At 45.7% G+C, this 16,388-nt stretch overlaps 1 protein-coding gene and 2 long non-coding RNA genes across 9 annotated transcripts in view; all 3 read left to right on the forward strand.

The window, feature by feature from the left end:
* The first annotated feature begins 327 nt into the window (after positions 1 to 327).
* LOC115183239 (RPA-related protein RADX) overlaps positions 328 to 16,388 on the forward strand; it is a 45,509-nt gene continuing 29,448 nt past the window's right edge. The window contains exons 1-6 of one of the 2 annotated variants that reach the window (XM_029744589.1): positions 328 to 637; positions 2,974 to 3,443; positions 5,788 to 5,960; positions 7,353 to 7,515; positions 12,546 to 12,654; positions 12,763 to 12,854. In XM_029744589.1, coding sequence (XP_029600449.1) covers positions 444 to 637; positions 2,974 to 3,443; positions 5,788 to 5,960; positions 7,353 to 7,515; positions 12,546 to 12,654; positions 12,763 to 12,854 — 1,201 coding nt within the window. In that variant the 5' untranslated portion in view covers positions 328 to 443. The remainder of the gene's footprint in view (positions 638 to 2,973; positions 3,444 to 5,787; positions 5,961 to 7,352; positions 7,516 to 12,545; positions 12,655 to 12,762; positions 12,855 to 16,388) is intronic. The other variant, XM_029744588.1, reaches the window with a different exon arrangement.
* LOC115183241 (uncharacterized) lies at positions 7,522 to 9,057 on the forward strand. 5 transcript variants are annotated; one of them, XR_003874007.1, is made up of 2 exons: positions 7,522 to 8,626; positions 8,670 to 9,057. It is a non-coding gene; the product is annotated as an uncharacterized LOC115183241 (long non-coding RNA). The 5 variants fall into 5 exon arrangements; XR_003874008.1 differs by having other exon boundaries at positions 7,522 to 8,567; XR_003874009.1 differs by having other exon boundaries at positions 7,522 to 8,492.
* LOC115183242 (uncharacterized) lies at positions 10,581 to 11,243 on the forward strand. Of its 2 annotated transcripts, none has more exons than XR_003874012.1 (2): positions 10,581 to 10,795; positions 10,855 to 11,243. It is a non-coding gene; the product is annotated as an uncharacterized LOC115183242 (long non-coding RNA). The 2 variants fall into 2 exon arrangements; XR_003874013.1 differs by having other exon boundaries at positions 10,898 to 11,243.

Here is a 16,388-nt window from a genome sequence, read left to right on the forward strand (position 1 = left end):
CAGGCGATAGCTGAACATAAGTCACAATGAGTTAATGACCTAATAATGAAGAATTAGTTGTAATAAATGAAAAACTGGTAGACTAATAACTGACGTCAAAATTACTTTTATTTTCATATTTAAGCTATAAGTGAGGTGTTTTTGTTGTGTGTTTTGTTAACATTCAAATGGTACAGTAGGATTTCCCATTAAGAATAGACTGGCTCCCAGTCTTGTTTCAGACGGTCCGGAACGGACCAATAAAAACCGTCTAACCAATGACACAGCGCTGACGGACAGCCTATCGCAGTTGAGCCTCCCACTTCCGGACACCTCCCACTTCCGGACACCAACGCTGGCAGTGAGCCAGACTTGACTCTGTGAGCAGAAGAAAAACATCCGCCATCTTGTCTGTCAGTCGAAGTTCCCACACTGCAGTGCGGTATTGTTGTTTCGGGTTAAACATGGCGTCGGTGAGCTGTCCCTTGCAGAGAACCTTCTCCCGCCCCGCCACCAGCCCGGTACTCTGTCCGGAGCGGTTATGGGTGTTGTCGGTGCAGCGTTACGGGAGAGACCGAGGCTTCAGTCTCTATTTCCCCCAGAACATCAGCTCCTCAGACAGCCTCTACGACGCCACTCTGACAGATGGGGACTGCAGGTCGGTCGGGGTGTTTGACTGGGTAGTGTTTAGGGTGGACTGGGTAGACTGGGTAGTGTTTAGGGTGGACTGGGTAGACTGGGTAGTGTTTAGGGTGGACTGGGTAGTGTTTAGGGTGGACTGGGTAGTGTTTAGGGTGGACTGGGTAGTGTTTAGGGTAGACTGGGTAGTGTTTAGGGTAGACTGGGTAGTGTTTAGGGTAGACTGGGTAGTGTTTAGGGTATACTGGGTAGTGTTTAGGGTGGACTGGGTAGTGTTTAGGGTAGACTGGGTAGTGTTTAGGGTAGACTGGGTAGTGTTTAGGGTATACTGGGTAGTGTTTAGGGTGGACTGGGTAGTGTTTAGGGTATACTGGGTAGTGTTTAGGGTGGACTGGGTAGTGTTTAGGGTATACTGGGTAGTGTTTAGGGTGGACTGGGTAGTGTTTAGGGTGGACTGGGTAGTGTTTAGGGTGGACTGGGTAGTGTTTAGGGTGGACTGGGTAGTGTTTAGGGTAGACTGGGTAGTGTTTAGGGTAGACTGGGTAGTGTTTAGGGTGGACTGGGTAGTGTTTAGGGTGGACTGGGTAGTGTTTAGGGTATACTGGTTAGTGTTTAGGGTGGACTGGGTAGTGTTTAGGGTATACTGGGTAGTGTTTAGGGTGGACTGGGTAGTGTTTAGCGTAGACTGGGTAGTGTTTAGGGTAGACTGGGTAGTGTTTAGGGTATACTGGGTAGTGTTTAGGGTGGACTGGGTAGTGTTTAGGGTGGACTGGGTAGACTGGGTCGTGTTTAGGGTGGACTGGGTAGTATTTAGGGTGGACTGGGTAGTGTTTAGGGTGGACTGGGTAGTGTTTAGGGTGGACTGGGTAGTGTTTAGGGTAGACTGGGTAGTGTTTAGGGTAGACTGGGTAGTGTTTAGGGTGGACTGGGTAGTGTTTAGGGTGGACTGGGTAGTGTTTAGGGTGGACTGGGTAGTGTTTAGGGTGGACTGGGTAGTGTTTAGGGTGGACTGGGTAGTGTTTAGGGTAGACTGGGTAGTGTTTAGGGTAGACTGGGTAGTGTTTAGGGTAGACTGGGTAGTGTTTATGGTGGACTGGGTAGACTGGGTAATGTCTGTCTGTCTGTCTGTCTGTCTGACTGGACTAGGTTACTGTCTGTCTGACTGACTGGACTAGGTTACTGTCTGTCTGTCTGACTGGACTAGGTTACTGTCTGTCGGTCTGACTGGACTAGGTTACTGTCTGTCTGTCTGTCTGACTGGACTAGGTTACTGTCTGTCTGTCTGTCTGTCTGACTGGACTAGGGTACTGTCTGTCTGTCTGTCTGACTGGACTAGGGTACTGTCTGTCTGTCTGACTGGACTAGGGTACTGTCTGTCTGTCTGACTGGACTAGGTTACTGTCTGTCTGACTGGACTAGGTTACTGTCTCTGTCTGTCTGTCTGTCTGTACTAGGTTACTGTCTGTCTGACTGGACTAGGTTACTGTCTGTCTGTCTGACTCAACTAGGTTACTGTCTGTCTGTCTGACTGGACTAGGTTACTGTCTGTCTGACTGACTGGACTAGGTTACTGTCTGTCTGTCTGACTGGACTAGGGTACTGTCTGTCTGTCTGACTGGACTAGGTTACTGTCTGTCTGTCTGTCTGACTGGACTAGGGTACTGTCTGTCTGTCTGTCTGTCTGTCTGTCTGTCTGTCTGTCTGTCTGTCTGTCTGTCTGTCTGTCTGTCTGTCTGACTGGACTAGGTTACTGTCTGTCTGCCCAGCTAGCTTGCTGCAGTTTGTATTGTTGTTAGCCCAGCTAGCTAGCTGCAGTTTGTATTGTTGTTAGCCCAGCTAGCTAGCTGCAGTTTGTATTGTTGTTAGCCCAGCTAGCTAGCTGCAGTTTGTATTGTTGTTAGCCCAGCTAGCTAGCTAGCTGCAGTTTTTATTGTTGTTAGCCCAGCTAGCTAGCTAGCTGCAGTTTTTATTGTTGTTAGCCCAGCTAGCTAGCTAGCTGCAGTTTTTATTGTTGTTAGCCCAGCTAGCTAGCTGCAGTTTTTATTGTTGTTAGCCCAGCTAGCCAGCTGCAGTTTTTATTGTTGTTAGCCCAGCTAGCTAGCTGCAGTTTTTATTGTTGTTAGCCCAGCTAGCTAGCTAGCTGCAGTTTTTATTGTTGTTAGCCCAGCTAGCTAACTAGCTGCAGTTTGTATTGTTGTTAGCCCAGCTAGCTAGCTAGCTGCAGTTTGTATTGTTGTTAGCCCAGCTAGCTAGCTGCAGTTTGTATTGTTGTTAGCCCAGCTAGCTAGCTTATTAAAATCCCCTTCTCCGGCACTGTGTACTGTGTTCCTCCTCACCCTGTCTCTCCGTCTTCAGGCTGCGTGTGACCCTTGACCCCAGCCTCAACCGTCTGGTGGAGAGGAATGTGTTCCGGTGTGGCGCTCAGCTACGACATGTTACCTTTTCACCCGGGGAGTCTGTAGGAGAGGAGGAGGAGGGAGGAGGAGGAGGAAGGAGGACTTACAGGCTGGTGAGTGTGGAGGTGGCTGGGGATGGAGGAGGGGAAGGGGGAATGGAGGGACTGACTCCCGGGGTAGAGCCTGAGAGACTGCCATGGTACGGAGCCCAACCAGACCCAGAGAGAGACCCAGGATCCCATCCAGCAGACCCAGCCCTAACCCCAGGCCCAGTCCACCTAGAGAGGGCCCAGGCCCCCAGCTTGCTGCCCCTCAGGGCCAGGAGAAGCTGCTATCTGCCCCTCTGGAACAACCAGGACTACAGTGGACCAGCCTGGAGGGAGACCCCCAACGCGGAGTACTCAGAGGACTCAGACCAGGACGTAGAGGGTGCGGAGTAGTTTTAGGACAGAGCAAGAGTGTGTTCTCTCTCCAGGTGTCTGTGTGTGTTGTCTCTCTCCAGGTGTCTGTGTGTGTTGTCTCTCTCTAGGTGTGTGTGTGTGTGTGTGTTGTCTCTCTCTAGGTGTCTGTGTGTGTGTGTGTGTGTGTTGTCTCTCTCTAGGTGTGTGTGTTGTCTCTCTCTAGGTGTGTGTGTGTGTGTGTTGTCTCTCTAGGTGTGTGTGTGTGTGTGTGTGTGTGTGTGTGTGTGTGTGTGTGTTGTCTCTCTCTAGATGTGTGTGTGTGTGTGTGTGTGTGTGTGTGTTGTCTCTCTCTAGATGTGTGTGTGTGTGTTGTCTCTCTCTAGGTGTGTGTGTGTGTGTGTGTGTTGTCTCTCTCTAGATGTGTGTGTTGTCTCTCTCTAGATGTGTGTGTTGTCTCTCTCTAGATGTGTGTGTGTGTTGTCTCTCTCTAGGTGTGTGTGTGTGTGTTGTCTCTCTCTAGGTGTGTGTGTGTGTGTTGTCTCTCTCTAGGTGTGTGTGTGTGTGTTGTCTCTCTCTAGGTGTGTGTGTGTGTGTTGTCTCTCTCTAGGTGTGTGTGTGTGTGTTGTCTCTCTCTAGGTGTGTGTGTGTGTGTTGTCTCTCTCTAGGTGTGTGTGTGTGTGTTGTCTCTCTCTAGGTGTGTGTGTGTGTGTGTGTGTTGTCTCTCTCTAGGTGTGTGTGTGTGTGTTGTCTCTCTCTAGGTGTGTGTGTGTGTGTGTGTGTGTGTGTTGTCTCTCTCTAGATGTGTGTGTTGTCTCTCTCTAGATGTGTGTGTGTGTGTTGTCTCTCTCTAGGTGTGTGTGTGTGTGTGTGTTGTCTCTCTCTAGGTGTGTGTGTTGTCTCTCTCTAGATGTGTGTGTGTGTGTGTTGTCTCTCTCTAGGTGTGTGTGTGTGTGTTGTCTCTCTCTAGGTGTGTGTGTGTGTGTGTGTTGTCTCTCTCTAGGTGTGTGTGTGTTGTCTCTCTCTAGGTGTGTGTGTTGTCTCTCTCTAGGTGTGTGTGTGTGTGTTGTCTCTCTAGGTGTGTGTGTGTGTGTGTGTGTGTGTGTGTGTGTGTGTGTGTGTGTGTGTGTGTTGTCTCTCTCTAGATGTGTGTGTGTGTGTTGTCTCTCTCTAGATGTGTGTGTGTGTGTGTGTTGTCTCTCTCTAGGTGTGTAAGTGTGTGTGTGTTGTCTCTCTCTAGGCGTGTAAGTGTGTGTGTGTGTGTGTGTGTGTGTGTGTGTGTGTGTTCTCTCTCTAGGTGTGTGTGCGTGTGTGTTCTCTCTCTAGGTGTGTGTGCGTGTGTGTTCTCTCTCTAGGTGTGTGTGTGTGTGTGTTCTCTCTCTAGGTGTGTGTGTGTGTGTGTTGTCTCTCTCTAGGTGTGTGTGTGTGTGTTGTCTCTCTCTAGGTGTGTGTGTGTGTGTTGTCTCTCTCTAGGTGTGTGTGTGTGTGTGTTGTCTCTCTCTAGGTGTGTGTGTGTGTGTTGTCTCTCTCTAGGTGTGTGTGTGTGTGTTGTCTCTCTCTAGGTGTGTGTGTGTGTGTTGTCTCTCTCTAGGTGTGTGTGTGTGTGTGTTGTCTCTCTCTAGGTGTGTGTGTGTGTGTGTGTTGTCTCTCTGTGTGTGTGTGTGTGTGTGTGTGTGTGTGTGTTGTCTCTCTCTAGGTGTGTGTGTGTGTGTTGTCTCTCTCTAGGTGTGTAAGTGTGTGTGTGTTGTCTCTCTCTAGGTGTGTAAGTGTGTGTGTGTTGTCTCTCTCTAGGTGTGTAAGTGTGTGTGTGTTGTCTCTCTCTAGGTGTGTAAGTGTGTGTGTTGTCTCTCTCTCGGTGTGTGTGTGTGTTGTCTCTCTCTAGGTGTGTGTGTGTGTGTGTGTGTGTGTGTTGTCTCTCTCTAGGTGTGTGTGTGTTGTCTCTCTCTGTGTGTGTGTGTGTGTGTTGTCTCTCTCTAGGTGTGTGTGTGTGTGTGTGTTGTTTCTCTCTCTAGGTGTGTGTGTGTGTGTGTTGTCTCTCTCTAGGTGTGTAAGTGTGTGTGTGTTGTCTCTCTCTAGGTGTGTAAGTGTGTGTGTGTGTTGTCTCTCTCTAGGTGTGTAAGTGTGTGTGTTGTCTCTCTCTTGGTGTGTAAGTGTGTGTGTTGTCTCTCTCTAGGTGTGTAAGTGTGTGTGTTGTCTCTCTCTAGGTGTGTAAGTGTGTGTGTTGTCTCTCTCTAGGTGTGTGTGTGTGTGTTGTCTCTCTCTAGGTGTGTGTGTGTGTGTGTGTGTGTGTGTGTGTGTGTGTGTGTGTGTGTGTGTTGTCTCTCTCTAGGTGTGTGTGTGTTGTCTCTCTAGGTGTGTGTGTGTTGTCTCTCCAGATGTTCGGGCGACAGTGACGCTAGCTGAACTGCAGGAGGACTTCCTGTCCCGTAAGGGCGGTGCCACAGCGAGGAGGGGTGTGGCCAGGGGTGTGCTGGTGGTGCGAGTTCTCAACAAGTCCAGAGTGATGTATTATGGGAAATCCGACAGCAATTGTTTATGCCCTTATAAGGTTAGTACATACGCGCATATACATACATACATACATACATACATACATACATACATACATACATACATACATACATACATACATACATACATACATACATACATACATACATACATATATATACGGTACCAGTCAAAAGTTTGGACACACCTACTCATTCAAGGGTTTTTCTTAATTTTTTACTATTTTCTACATTGTAGAATAATAGTGAAGACATCAAAACTATGAAATAATACATATGAAATCATGTAGTAACCACAAAAAAGTGTTAAATCAAAATATATTTTATATTTGAGATTCTTCAAAGTAGCCACCCTTTGCCTTGATGACAGCTTTGCACACTCTTGGCATTCTCTCAACCAGCTTCATGAGGTAGTCACCTGGAATGCATTTCAATTAATAGGTGTGCCTTGTTAAAAGTGAATTTGTGAAATGTATTTCCTTCTTAATGCGTTTGAGCCAATCAGTTGTGTTGTGACAAGGTAGGGGTGGTATACAGAAGACAGCCCTATTTGGTAAAAGTCCATATTATGGCAAGAACAGCTCAGATAAGCAAAGAGAAACTACAGTCCATCATTACTTTAAGACATGAAGGTCAGTTAATATGGAAAATGTCAATAATTTTGAAAGTTTCTTCAAGTGCAGTAGCAAAAACCATGAAGCACTATGATGAAACTGGCTCTCATGAGGACCACCACAGGAAAGGAAGACCCAGAGTTACCTCTGCTGCAGAGGATTAGTTCATTAGAGTTCACTGCACCTCAGATTGCAGCCCAAATAAATGCTTCAGAGTTCAAGTAACACACATCTCAACATCAACTGTTCAGAGACTGCGTGAATCAGGCCTTCATGGTTGAATTGCTGCCAGGAAACCACTACTAAAGGACACTGATAAGAAGAAGAGACTTGCTTGGGCCAAGAAACATGAGCAATAGACATTAGACCGGTGGAAATCTGTCCTTTGGTCTGATGAGTCCAAATATGAGATTTTTGGTTCCAACCGCCGTGTCTTTGTGAGACGCAGAGTAGGTGAAAGGATGATCTCTGCATGTGTGGTTCCCACTGTGAAGCATGGAGGAGGAGGTGTGATGGTGTGGGGGTGCTTTGCTGGTGACACTGTCTGTGATTTATTTAGAATTCAAGGCACACTTAACCAGCATGGCTGCAACAGCATTCTGCAGAGATACGCCATCCCAGCTGGTTTGCGCTTAGTGGGACTGTCATTTGTTTTTCAACAGGACAATGACCCAACACACCTCCAGGCTGTGTAAGGGCTATTTGACCAAGAAGTAGAGTGATGGAGTGCTGCATCAGATGACCTGCAGGAACTGACTGAATATTCTCTCTCTCTCTCGTCTGTCTGCTTTTCTCCCCTCTTCCTCTCTTTCCTAGGCGGTGTTGGAAGTGTGTGATGTGTCGGGGTGTGTGTGTGTGTGTGTGTTGTGGAACAGTGTGTGTGTGTCGTGGTATGGCAGACTGAGACCAGGTCAGGTCTTGAAAACAAGAGGCTTCAGAGTCAAGGAGAGCTACGACACGAGAGACCACCAACATATAGGTAACACTAGAGGCCACCAACACTAGAGACCACCAACACTAGAGACCACCAACACTAGAGACCACCAACAAATAGGTAACACTAGAGACCACCAACACTAGAGACCACCAACACTAGAGACCACCAACACTAGAGACCACCAACATAAAGGTAACACTAGAGACCACCAACACTAGAGACCACCAACACTAGAGACCACCAACATAAAGGTAACACTAGAGACCACCAACACTAGAGACCACCAACACTAGAGACCACCAACACTAGAGACCACCAACACTAGAGACCACCAACACTAGAGACCACCAACATATAGGTAACACTAGAGACCACCAACACTAGAGACCACCAACACTAGAGACCACCAACACTAGAGACCACCAACATATAGGTAACACTAGAGACCACCAACACTAGAGACCACCAACATATAGGTAACACTAGAGACCACCAACACTAGAGACCACCAACATATAGGTAACACTAGAGACCACCAACACTAGAGACCACCAACACTAGAGACCACCAACATAAAGGTAACACTAGAGACCACCAACACTAGAGACCACCAACATAAAGGTAACACTAGAGACCACCAACATATAGGTAACACTAGAGACCACCAACACTAGAGACCACCAACATAAAGGTAACACTAGAGACCACCAACACTAGAGACCACCAACACTAGAGACCGTGTCCTTGAGAGACAACACTAGAGACCGTGTCTTTTAGAGACCACCAACACTAGAGACCACCAACATATAGGTAACACTAGAGACCACCAACACTAGAGACCACCAACACTAGAGACCACCAACACTAGAGACCACCAACATATAGGTAACACTAGAGACCACCAACACTAGAGACCACCAACACTAGAGACCACCAACACTAGAGACCACCAACATAAAGGTAACACTAGAGACCACCAACACTAGAGACCACCAACACTAGAGACCACCAACAAATAGGTAACACTAGAGACCACCAACACTAGAGACCACCAACACTAGAGACCACCAACACTAGAGACCACCAACATTTAGGTAACACTAGAGACCACCAACACTAGAGACCACCAACACTAGAGACCACCAACATATAGGTAACACTAGAGACCACCAACACTAGAGACCACCAACATATAGGTAACACTAGAGACCACCAACACTAGAGACCACCAACATATAGGTAACACTAGAGACCACCAACACTAGAGACCACCAACACTAGAGACCACCAACATATAGGTAACACTAGAGACCACCAACACTAGAGACCACCAACATAAAGGTAACACTAGAGACCACCAACACTAGAGACCACCAACACTAGAGACCACCAACACTAGAGACCGTGTCTTTGAGAGACAACACTAGAGACCGTGTCTTTTAGAGACCACCAACACTAGAGACCACCAACATATAGGTAACACTAGAGACCACCAACACTAGAGACCACCAACACTAGAGACCACCAACACTAGAGACCACCAACATATAGGTAACACTAGAGACCACCAACACTAGAGACCACCAACACTAGAGACCACCAACACTAGAGACCACCAACATAAAGGTAACACTAGAGACCACCAACACTAGAGACCACCAACACTAAATCAAATCAAATCACATTTATTTATATAGCCCTTCGTACATCAGCTGAAATCTCAAAGTGCTGTACAGAAACCCAGCCTAAAACCCCAAACAGCAAGCAATGCATGTGAAAGAAGCACGGTGGCTGGGAAAAACTCCCTAGGAAAAACTCCTGAGAAAGGCCAAAAACCTAGGAAGAAACCTAGAGAGGAACCAGGCTATGAGGGGTGGCCAGTCCTCTTCTGGCTGTGCCGGGTGGATATTATAACAGAACATGGTCAAGATGTTAAAATGTTCATAAATGACCAGCATGGTCAAATAATAATAATCATAGTAGTTGTCGAGGGTGCAACAAGCACGTCCGGTGAACAGGTCAGGGTTCCATAGCCGCAGGCAGAACAGTTGAAACTGGAGCAGCAGCACGGCCAGGTGGACTGGGGACAGCAAGGAGTCATCATGCCAGGTAGTCCTGAGGCATGGTCCTAGGGCTCAGGTCCTCCGAGAGAAAGAAAGAAAGAGAGAATTAGAGAGAGCATATTTACATTCACACAGGACACCGGATAAGACAAGAGAATACTCCAGATGTAACAGACTGACCCTAGCCCCCCGACACATAAACTACTGCAGCATAAATACTGGAGGCTGAGACAGGAGGGATCAGAAGACACTGTGGCCCCATCCGATGATACCCCCGGACAGGGCCAAACAGGCAGGATATAACCCCACCCACTTTGCCAAAGCACAGCCCCCACACCACTAGAGGGATATCTACAACCACCAACTTACCGTCCGAAGACAAGGCCGAGTATAGCCCACAAAGATCTCCGCCACGGCACAACCCAAGGGGGGGGGGCGCCAACCCAGACAGGAAGACCACGTCAGTGGCTCAACCTACTCAAGTGACGCACCCCTCCCATGGACGGCATGGAAGAACACCAGTAAGTCAGTGACTCAGCCCCTGTAAAAGGGTTAGAGGCAGAGAATCCCAGTGGGAAGAGGGGAACCGACAAGGCAGAGACAGCAAGGGCGGTTCGTTGCTCCAGCCTTTCCGTTCACCTTCACACTCCTGGGCCAGACTATACTTAATCATAGGACCTACTGAAGAGATAAGTCTTCAGTAAAGACTTAAAGGTTGAGACTGAGTCTGCGTCTCTCACATGGGTAGGCAGACCATTCCATAAAAATGGAGCTCTATAGGAGAAAGCCCTACCTCCAGCCGTTTGCTTAGAAATTCTAGGGACAATTAGGAGGCCTGCGTCTTGTGACCGTAGCGTACGTGTAGGTATGTACGGCAGGACCAAATCGGAAAGATAGGTAGGAGCAAGCCCATGTAATGCTTTGTAGGTTAGCAGTAAAACCTTAAAATCAGCCCTTGCCTTAACAGGAAGCCAGTGTAGGGAAGCTAGCACTGGAGTAATATGATCAAATTTTTTGGTTCTAGTCAGGATTCTAGCAGCCGTATTTAGCACTAACTGAAGTTTGTTTAGTGCTTTATCCGGGTAGCCGGAAAGTAGAGCATTGCAGCACTAGAGACCACCAACAAATAGGTAACACTAGAGACCACCAACACTAGAGACCACCAACAAATAGGTAACACTAGAGACCACCAACACTAGAGACCACCAACATATAGGTAACACTAGAGACCACCAACACTAGAGACCACCAACAAATAGGTAACACTAGAGACCACCAACACTAGATACCACCAACACTAGAGACCACCAACATATAGGTAACACTAGAGACCACCAACACTAGAGACCACCAACAAATAGGTAACACTAGAGACCACCAACACTAGAGACCACCAACATATAGGTAACACTAGAGACCACCAACACTAGAGACCACCAACAAATAGGTAACACTAGAGACCACCAACACTAGATACCACCAACATATAGGTAACACTAGAGACCACCAACACTAGAGACCACCAACATATAGGTAACACTAGAGACCACCAACACTAGAGACCACCAACACTAGAGACCACCAACATATAGGTAACACTAGAGACCACCAACACTAGAGACCACCAACACTAGAGACCACCAACACTAGAGACCACCAACATATAGGTAACACTAGAGACCACCAACACTAGAGACCACCAACATATAGGTAACACACTGTAACGCATACACTGAGTGGACAAAACATTAGGAACACCTTCCTAATATTGAGTTGCACCCCCTGTTTTTCATCAGAACAGCCTCAGGTTTGTCGGGTCATGGACTCTACAAGGTGTCCAGCGTTCCACAGGGATGCTGGTCCATGTTGACTCCAATGCTTCCCACAGTTGTGTCCAGTTGGCTGGATGTCCTTTGGGTGGTGGACCAGTGTTGATTCACACAGGAAACTGTTGAGCGTGAAAAACCCAGCAGCGTTGCAGTTCTTGACACAAACCGGTGCCCCTGGCACCTACTACCAAACACCGTTCAAAGGCACTTCAATATTTAGTCTTGCTCATTCACCTTCTGAACGGCAAACACCATCCAGGTCTCAATTGTCTCAAGGCTTAAAAATCCTTCTTTAACCCGTCTCCCCTTCATCTACACTGAAGTGGATTGAACAGGTGACCTCAATAAGAGATTATAGATTTCACCTGTATTCACCTGGTCAGTCTGTCATGGAAAGAGCAGCTGTTCTTAACGTTTTGTCGGGGCCCAACTTTGTTTCTTTGGGGTCATTGAAGCTAATCGCTGCATTTCAACACAGTCCGATATGACCCATGGCCCTTCCAGCAGTCTCTCTTTACAACGACATAAAGTCAGCAGAAATGCCCCCAGTCGTCAAGCGAGATTAGAGATCATTGTTACATATGTTGAAGTGATTGATAAGACTGAACTAGATCAACGGTAATTCAATAATCAATATTGTGTTGTACCCTTTAACAATAGCTTAACAAATCGAACAACTCTCTTAAAAAAAATAAAGTACAAAGATTTGTGTTTATTAAGACATCCTCTACAGTGAGGGGGAAAAAAGTATTTGATCCCCTGCTGATTTTGTACGTTTGCCCACTGACAAAGAAAGGATCAGTCTATAATTTTAATGGTAAGTTTATTTGAACAGTGAGAGACAGAATAACAACAAAAATATCCAGAAAAACGCATGTCAAAAATGTTATAAATTGATTTGCATTTTATTTCACATCTGTGGTGTCGGCCCTCTCTGTGGCGTCGGCCCTCTCTGTGGCGTCGGCCCTCTCTGTGGCGTCGGCGGCCCTCTGTGGCGTCGGCGGCCCTCTGTGGCGTCGGCCCGCTCTGTGGCGTCATGACCCCCCATCCCCAGTGAAAGTTGCGCCCCTGGTGATTTGTTCACACAGTGTTTATATACACACACACACACACACACACGCGCACACACCAGATCTACAGAAAGAAGTCTGAACTCTCTCTCTCTCTCTCGCTCCATCAGAGATCAGTCTGAACTCCAGGAACCCGTCAGCTGAGATCTCTATCGTCCCAGAATTCTCTCTGTCTGCCGAGGTCCGTTTGCTATGTCCCTCCTACTCCTTCTGCAATGGGTAGGACATCACACACACAACTGCGTTAGAGATGCGGGTTCTAATTAATCACCGTGGAAACCCTGTCTTCTAGTCTCCGTGTTAACCCCGACTTCCTGTCTCTAACAGGACGGGTCTCCTCAGCTGTCCCCACGGCAACATCTGCGATGTCATCGGCCTGGTGGTGTTCTCTGGTCGGCCTGAAAGAATCAGGAGCAAGGGTGGGTTACCATGGTGACGACGATGATGATGATGGTGGTCAGGGGTCAGTCTGAGCCCCCCCCCCCTCCCCCTCCTCCACCTCAAAGAAATGTAATGGGGTTTTTATAGAAAATACATGTAATTTAACTATAAAAATGTATTACCTTTTTAAATATGCCATGAACACGATCAGTCATGTTTTCATCTGATTGTCAAACAAATCACTTCAAAAGTAGATTACCTTTTGCACGCTCATCCAAAACAATTCCAGCATCCCAACTGTGCCCCCGCCAACTTTCCTTCAATTCTCAAATGGTTTAAATTATCTCACCGGAGAAAGCTTCTGAGCAAGTGAAACAATGCCATATTTTTTGGGGGGCCAGACAGCACCAGATACATGGGCTACACATACAAGGAGTTGAGAAAGTATTCTCACACCCCTTGACTTTTTCAACGTTTTGTTGTGTTACAGCCTGAATTTAAAATGGATTACATTTAGATTTTGGCACTGGCCTACACACAATACACCATAATATCAAATTAATAAAAAAGCAAAAGCTGAAATGTCTTGAGTCAATAAATATTCAACCCCTTTGTTATGGCCTAAATGAGTTCAGGAGTAAACATTAGCTTAACAAGTCATATTTATTTAACCTTTTATTTAACTAGACAAGTCGGTTAAGAACAAGTTCTTATTTACAATGACGATCTACCAAAAGGCGAAAGAGCTCCTACGTGGGCTGGGATTAAAAAAATATATATATATAGGAAAAAACACACTACGACAAGAGAGACAACACTACATAAAGAGACACAACACTACATAAAGAGACACAACACAACACTACATAAAGAGACACAACACAACACTACATAAAGAGACACAACACTACATAAAGAGACACAACACAACACTACATAAAGAGACACAACACTACATAAAGAGACACAACACAACACTACATAAAGAGACACAACACTACATAAAGAGACACACCACAACACTACATAAAGAGAGACAACACTACATAAAGAGACACAACACAACACTACATAAAGAGACACAACACTACATAAAGAGACACACCACAACACTACATAAAGAGAGACAACACTACATAAAGAGACACAACACAACACTACATAAAGAGACACAACACTACATAAAGAGAGACAACACAACACTACATAAAGAGACACAACACAACACTACATAAAGAGACACAACACAACACTACATAAAGAGAGACAACACTACATAAAGAGACACAACACAACACTACATAAAGAGACACAACACAACACTACATAAAGAGAGACAACACTACATAAAGAGACACAACACAACACTACATAAAGAGACACAACACTACATAAAGAGAGACAACACAACACTACATAAAGAGACACAACACAACACATTTTAACATCTTGACCATGTTCTGTTATAATATCCACCCGGCACAGCCAGAAGAGGACTGGCCACCCCTCATAGCCTGGTTCCTCTCTAGGTTTCTTCCTAGGTTTTTGGCCTTTCTCAGGAGTTTTTCCTAGGGAGTTTTTCCCAGCCACCGTGCTTCTTTCACCTGCATTGCTTGCTGTTTGGGGTTTTAGGCTGGGTTTCTGTACAGCACTTTGAGATTTCAGCTGATGTACGAAGGGCTATATAAATAAATTTGATTTGATTTTGATTTGATTTGAACACTACATAAAGAGACACTACACTACATAAAGAGACACAACACTACATAAAGAGAGACACCACAACACTACATAAAGAGACACAACACTACATATAGAGAGACAACACAACACTACATAAAGAGACACAGCACAACACTACATAAAGAGAGACACCACAACACTACATAAAGAGAGACACCACAACACTACATAAAGAGAGACACCACAACACTACATAAAGAGAGACAACACATCACTACATAAAGAGACACAACACTACATAAAGAGACACAACACTACATAAAGAGAGACACCACAACACTACATAAAGAGAGACAACACAACACTACATAAAGAGACACAACACTACATAGAGACACCACAACACTACATAAAGAGAGACACCACAACACTACATAAAGAGAGACAACACAACACTACATAAAGAGACACAACACTACATAAAGAGAGACACCACAACACTAAATAAAGAGACACAACACTACATAAAGAGAGACAACACTACACTACATAGAGACACCACAACACTACATAAAGAGAGACAACACTACATAAAGAGAGACAACACAACACTACATAAAGAGAGACAATACAACACTACATAAAGAGAGACAATACAACACTACATAAAGAGAGACAATACAACACTACATAAAGAGAGACAACACAACACTACATAAAGAGAGACAACACAACACTACATAAAGAGAGACCTAAGACAACAACACAGCATGGTAGCAGCACAGCATGGTAGCAACACAGCATGGTAGCAACACAGCATGGTTGCAACACATGACAACACAACATGGTAGCAACACATGACAACACAGCATTGTAGCAACACAGCATGGTAGCAACACATGACAACACAGCATTGTAGCAACACAGCATGGCAGCAACACATGACAACACAGCATGGTAGAAACACATGACAACACAGCATGGTAGCAACACATGACAACACAGCATGGTAGCAACACTTGACAACACAGCATGGTAGCAACACATGACAACACAGCATGGTAGCAACACATGACAACACAGCATGGTAGCAAAACATGACAACACAGCATGGTAGCAAGAACAACATGGCACAAACATTATTAGCTACAGACAACAGCACAAAGGGCAAGAAGGTAGAGACAACAATACATCAGGCGAAGCGTGCTTTGTTGAAGCACCTTTGGCAGCGATTACAGCCTCAAGTCTTCTTGGGTTTGATGCTACAAGGGGCTCCTGAGTGGCGTAGTGGTCTAAGGCACTTCATCTCAGAGCTTGAGGCGTCACTACAGACCCTGGTTCGGTTCCAGGCTGTATCACAACCGGCCGTGATCGGGAGTCCCATAGGGGCGGCGCACAATTGGCCCAGCAACGTCTGGGTTTGGTCATCATTGTAAATAAGAATTTGTTCTTAACTGACTTGCCTAGTTAAAATAAAGGTTACATTTAAAATTAAATTAATGTTTTTTGTTTATTTTTACTATTTCCTACATTGTACATCAAACTATGAAATAACATATATGGAATCATGTAGTAACCAAAAAAGTGTTAAACAAATCATAATATATTTTATATTTAAAATTATTCAAAGTAGCCACCCTTTGCCTCGAAGACAGCTTTGCACACTCTTAGCATTCTCTCAATCAGCTTCATGAGGTAGTAACCTGGAATGCATTTCAATTAACAGGTGTAGACCTTACAGTGAAATGCTTACTTACGAGCCCCTAACCGACAATGCAGTTTAAAAAAAAAAAAACGGATAAAAGTAAGAGTCATTGTGCTGGGGCACCGGTTAGTTGAGGTAATATGTACATGTAGGTAGAGTTATTAAAGTGACTATGTATAGATGA

The sequence above is a fragment of the Salmo trutta genome, unplaced genomic scaffold (assembly GCF_901001165.1).
Source record: "Salmo trutta unplaced genomic scaffold, fSalTru1.1, whole genome shotgun sequence".
NCBI lineage: Eukaryota > Metazoa > Chordata > Actinopteri > Salmoniformes > Salmonidae > Salmo > Salmo trutta.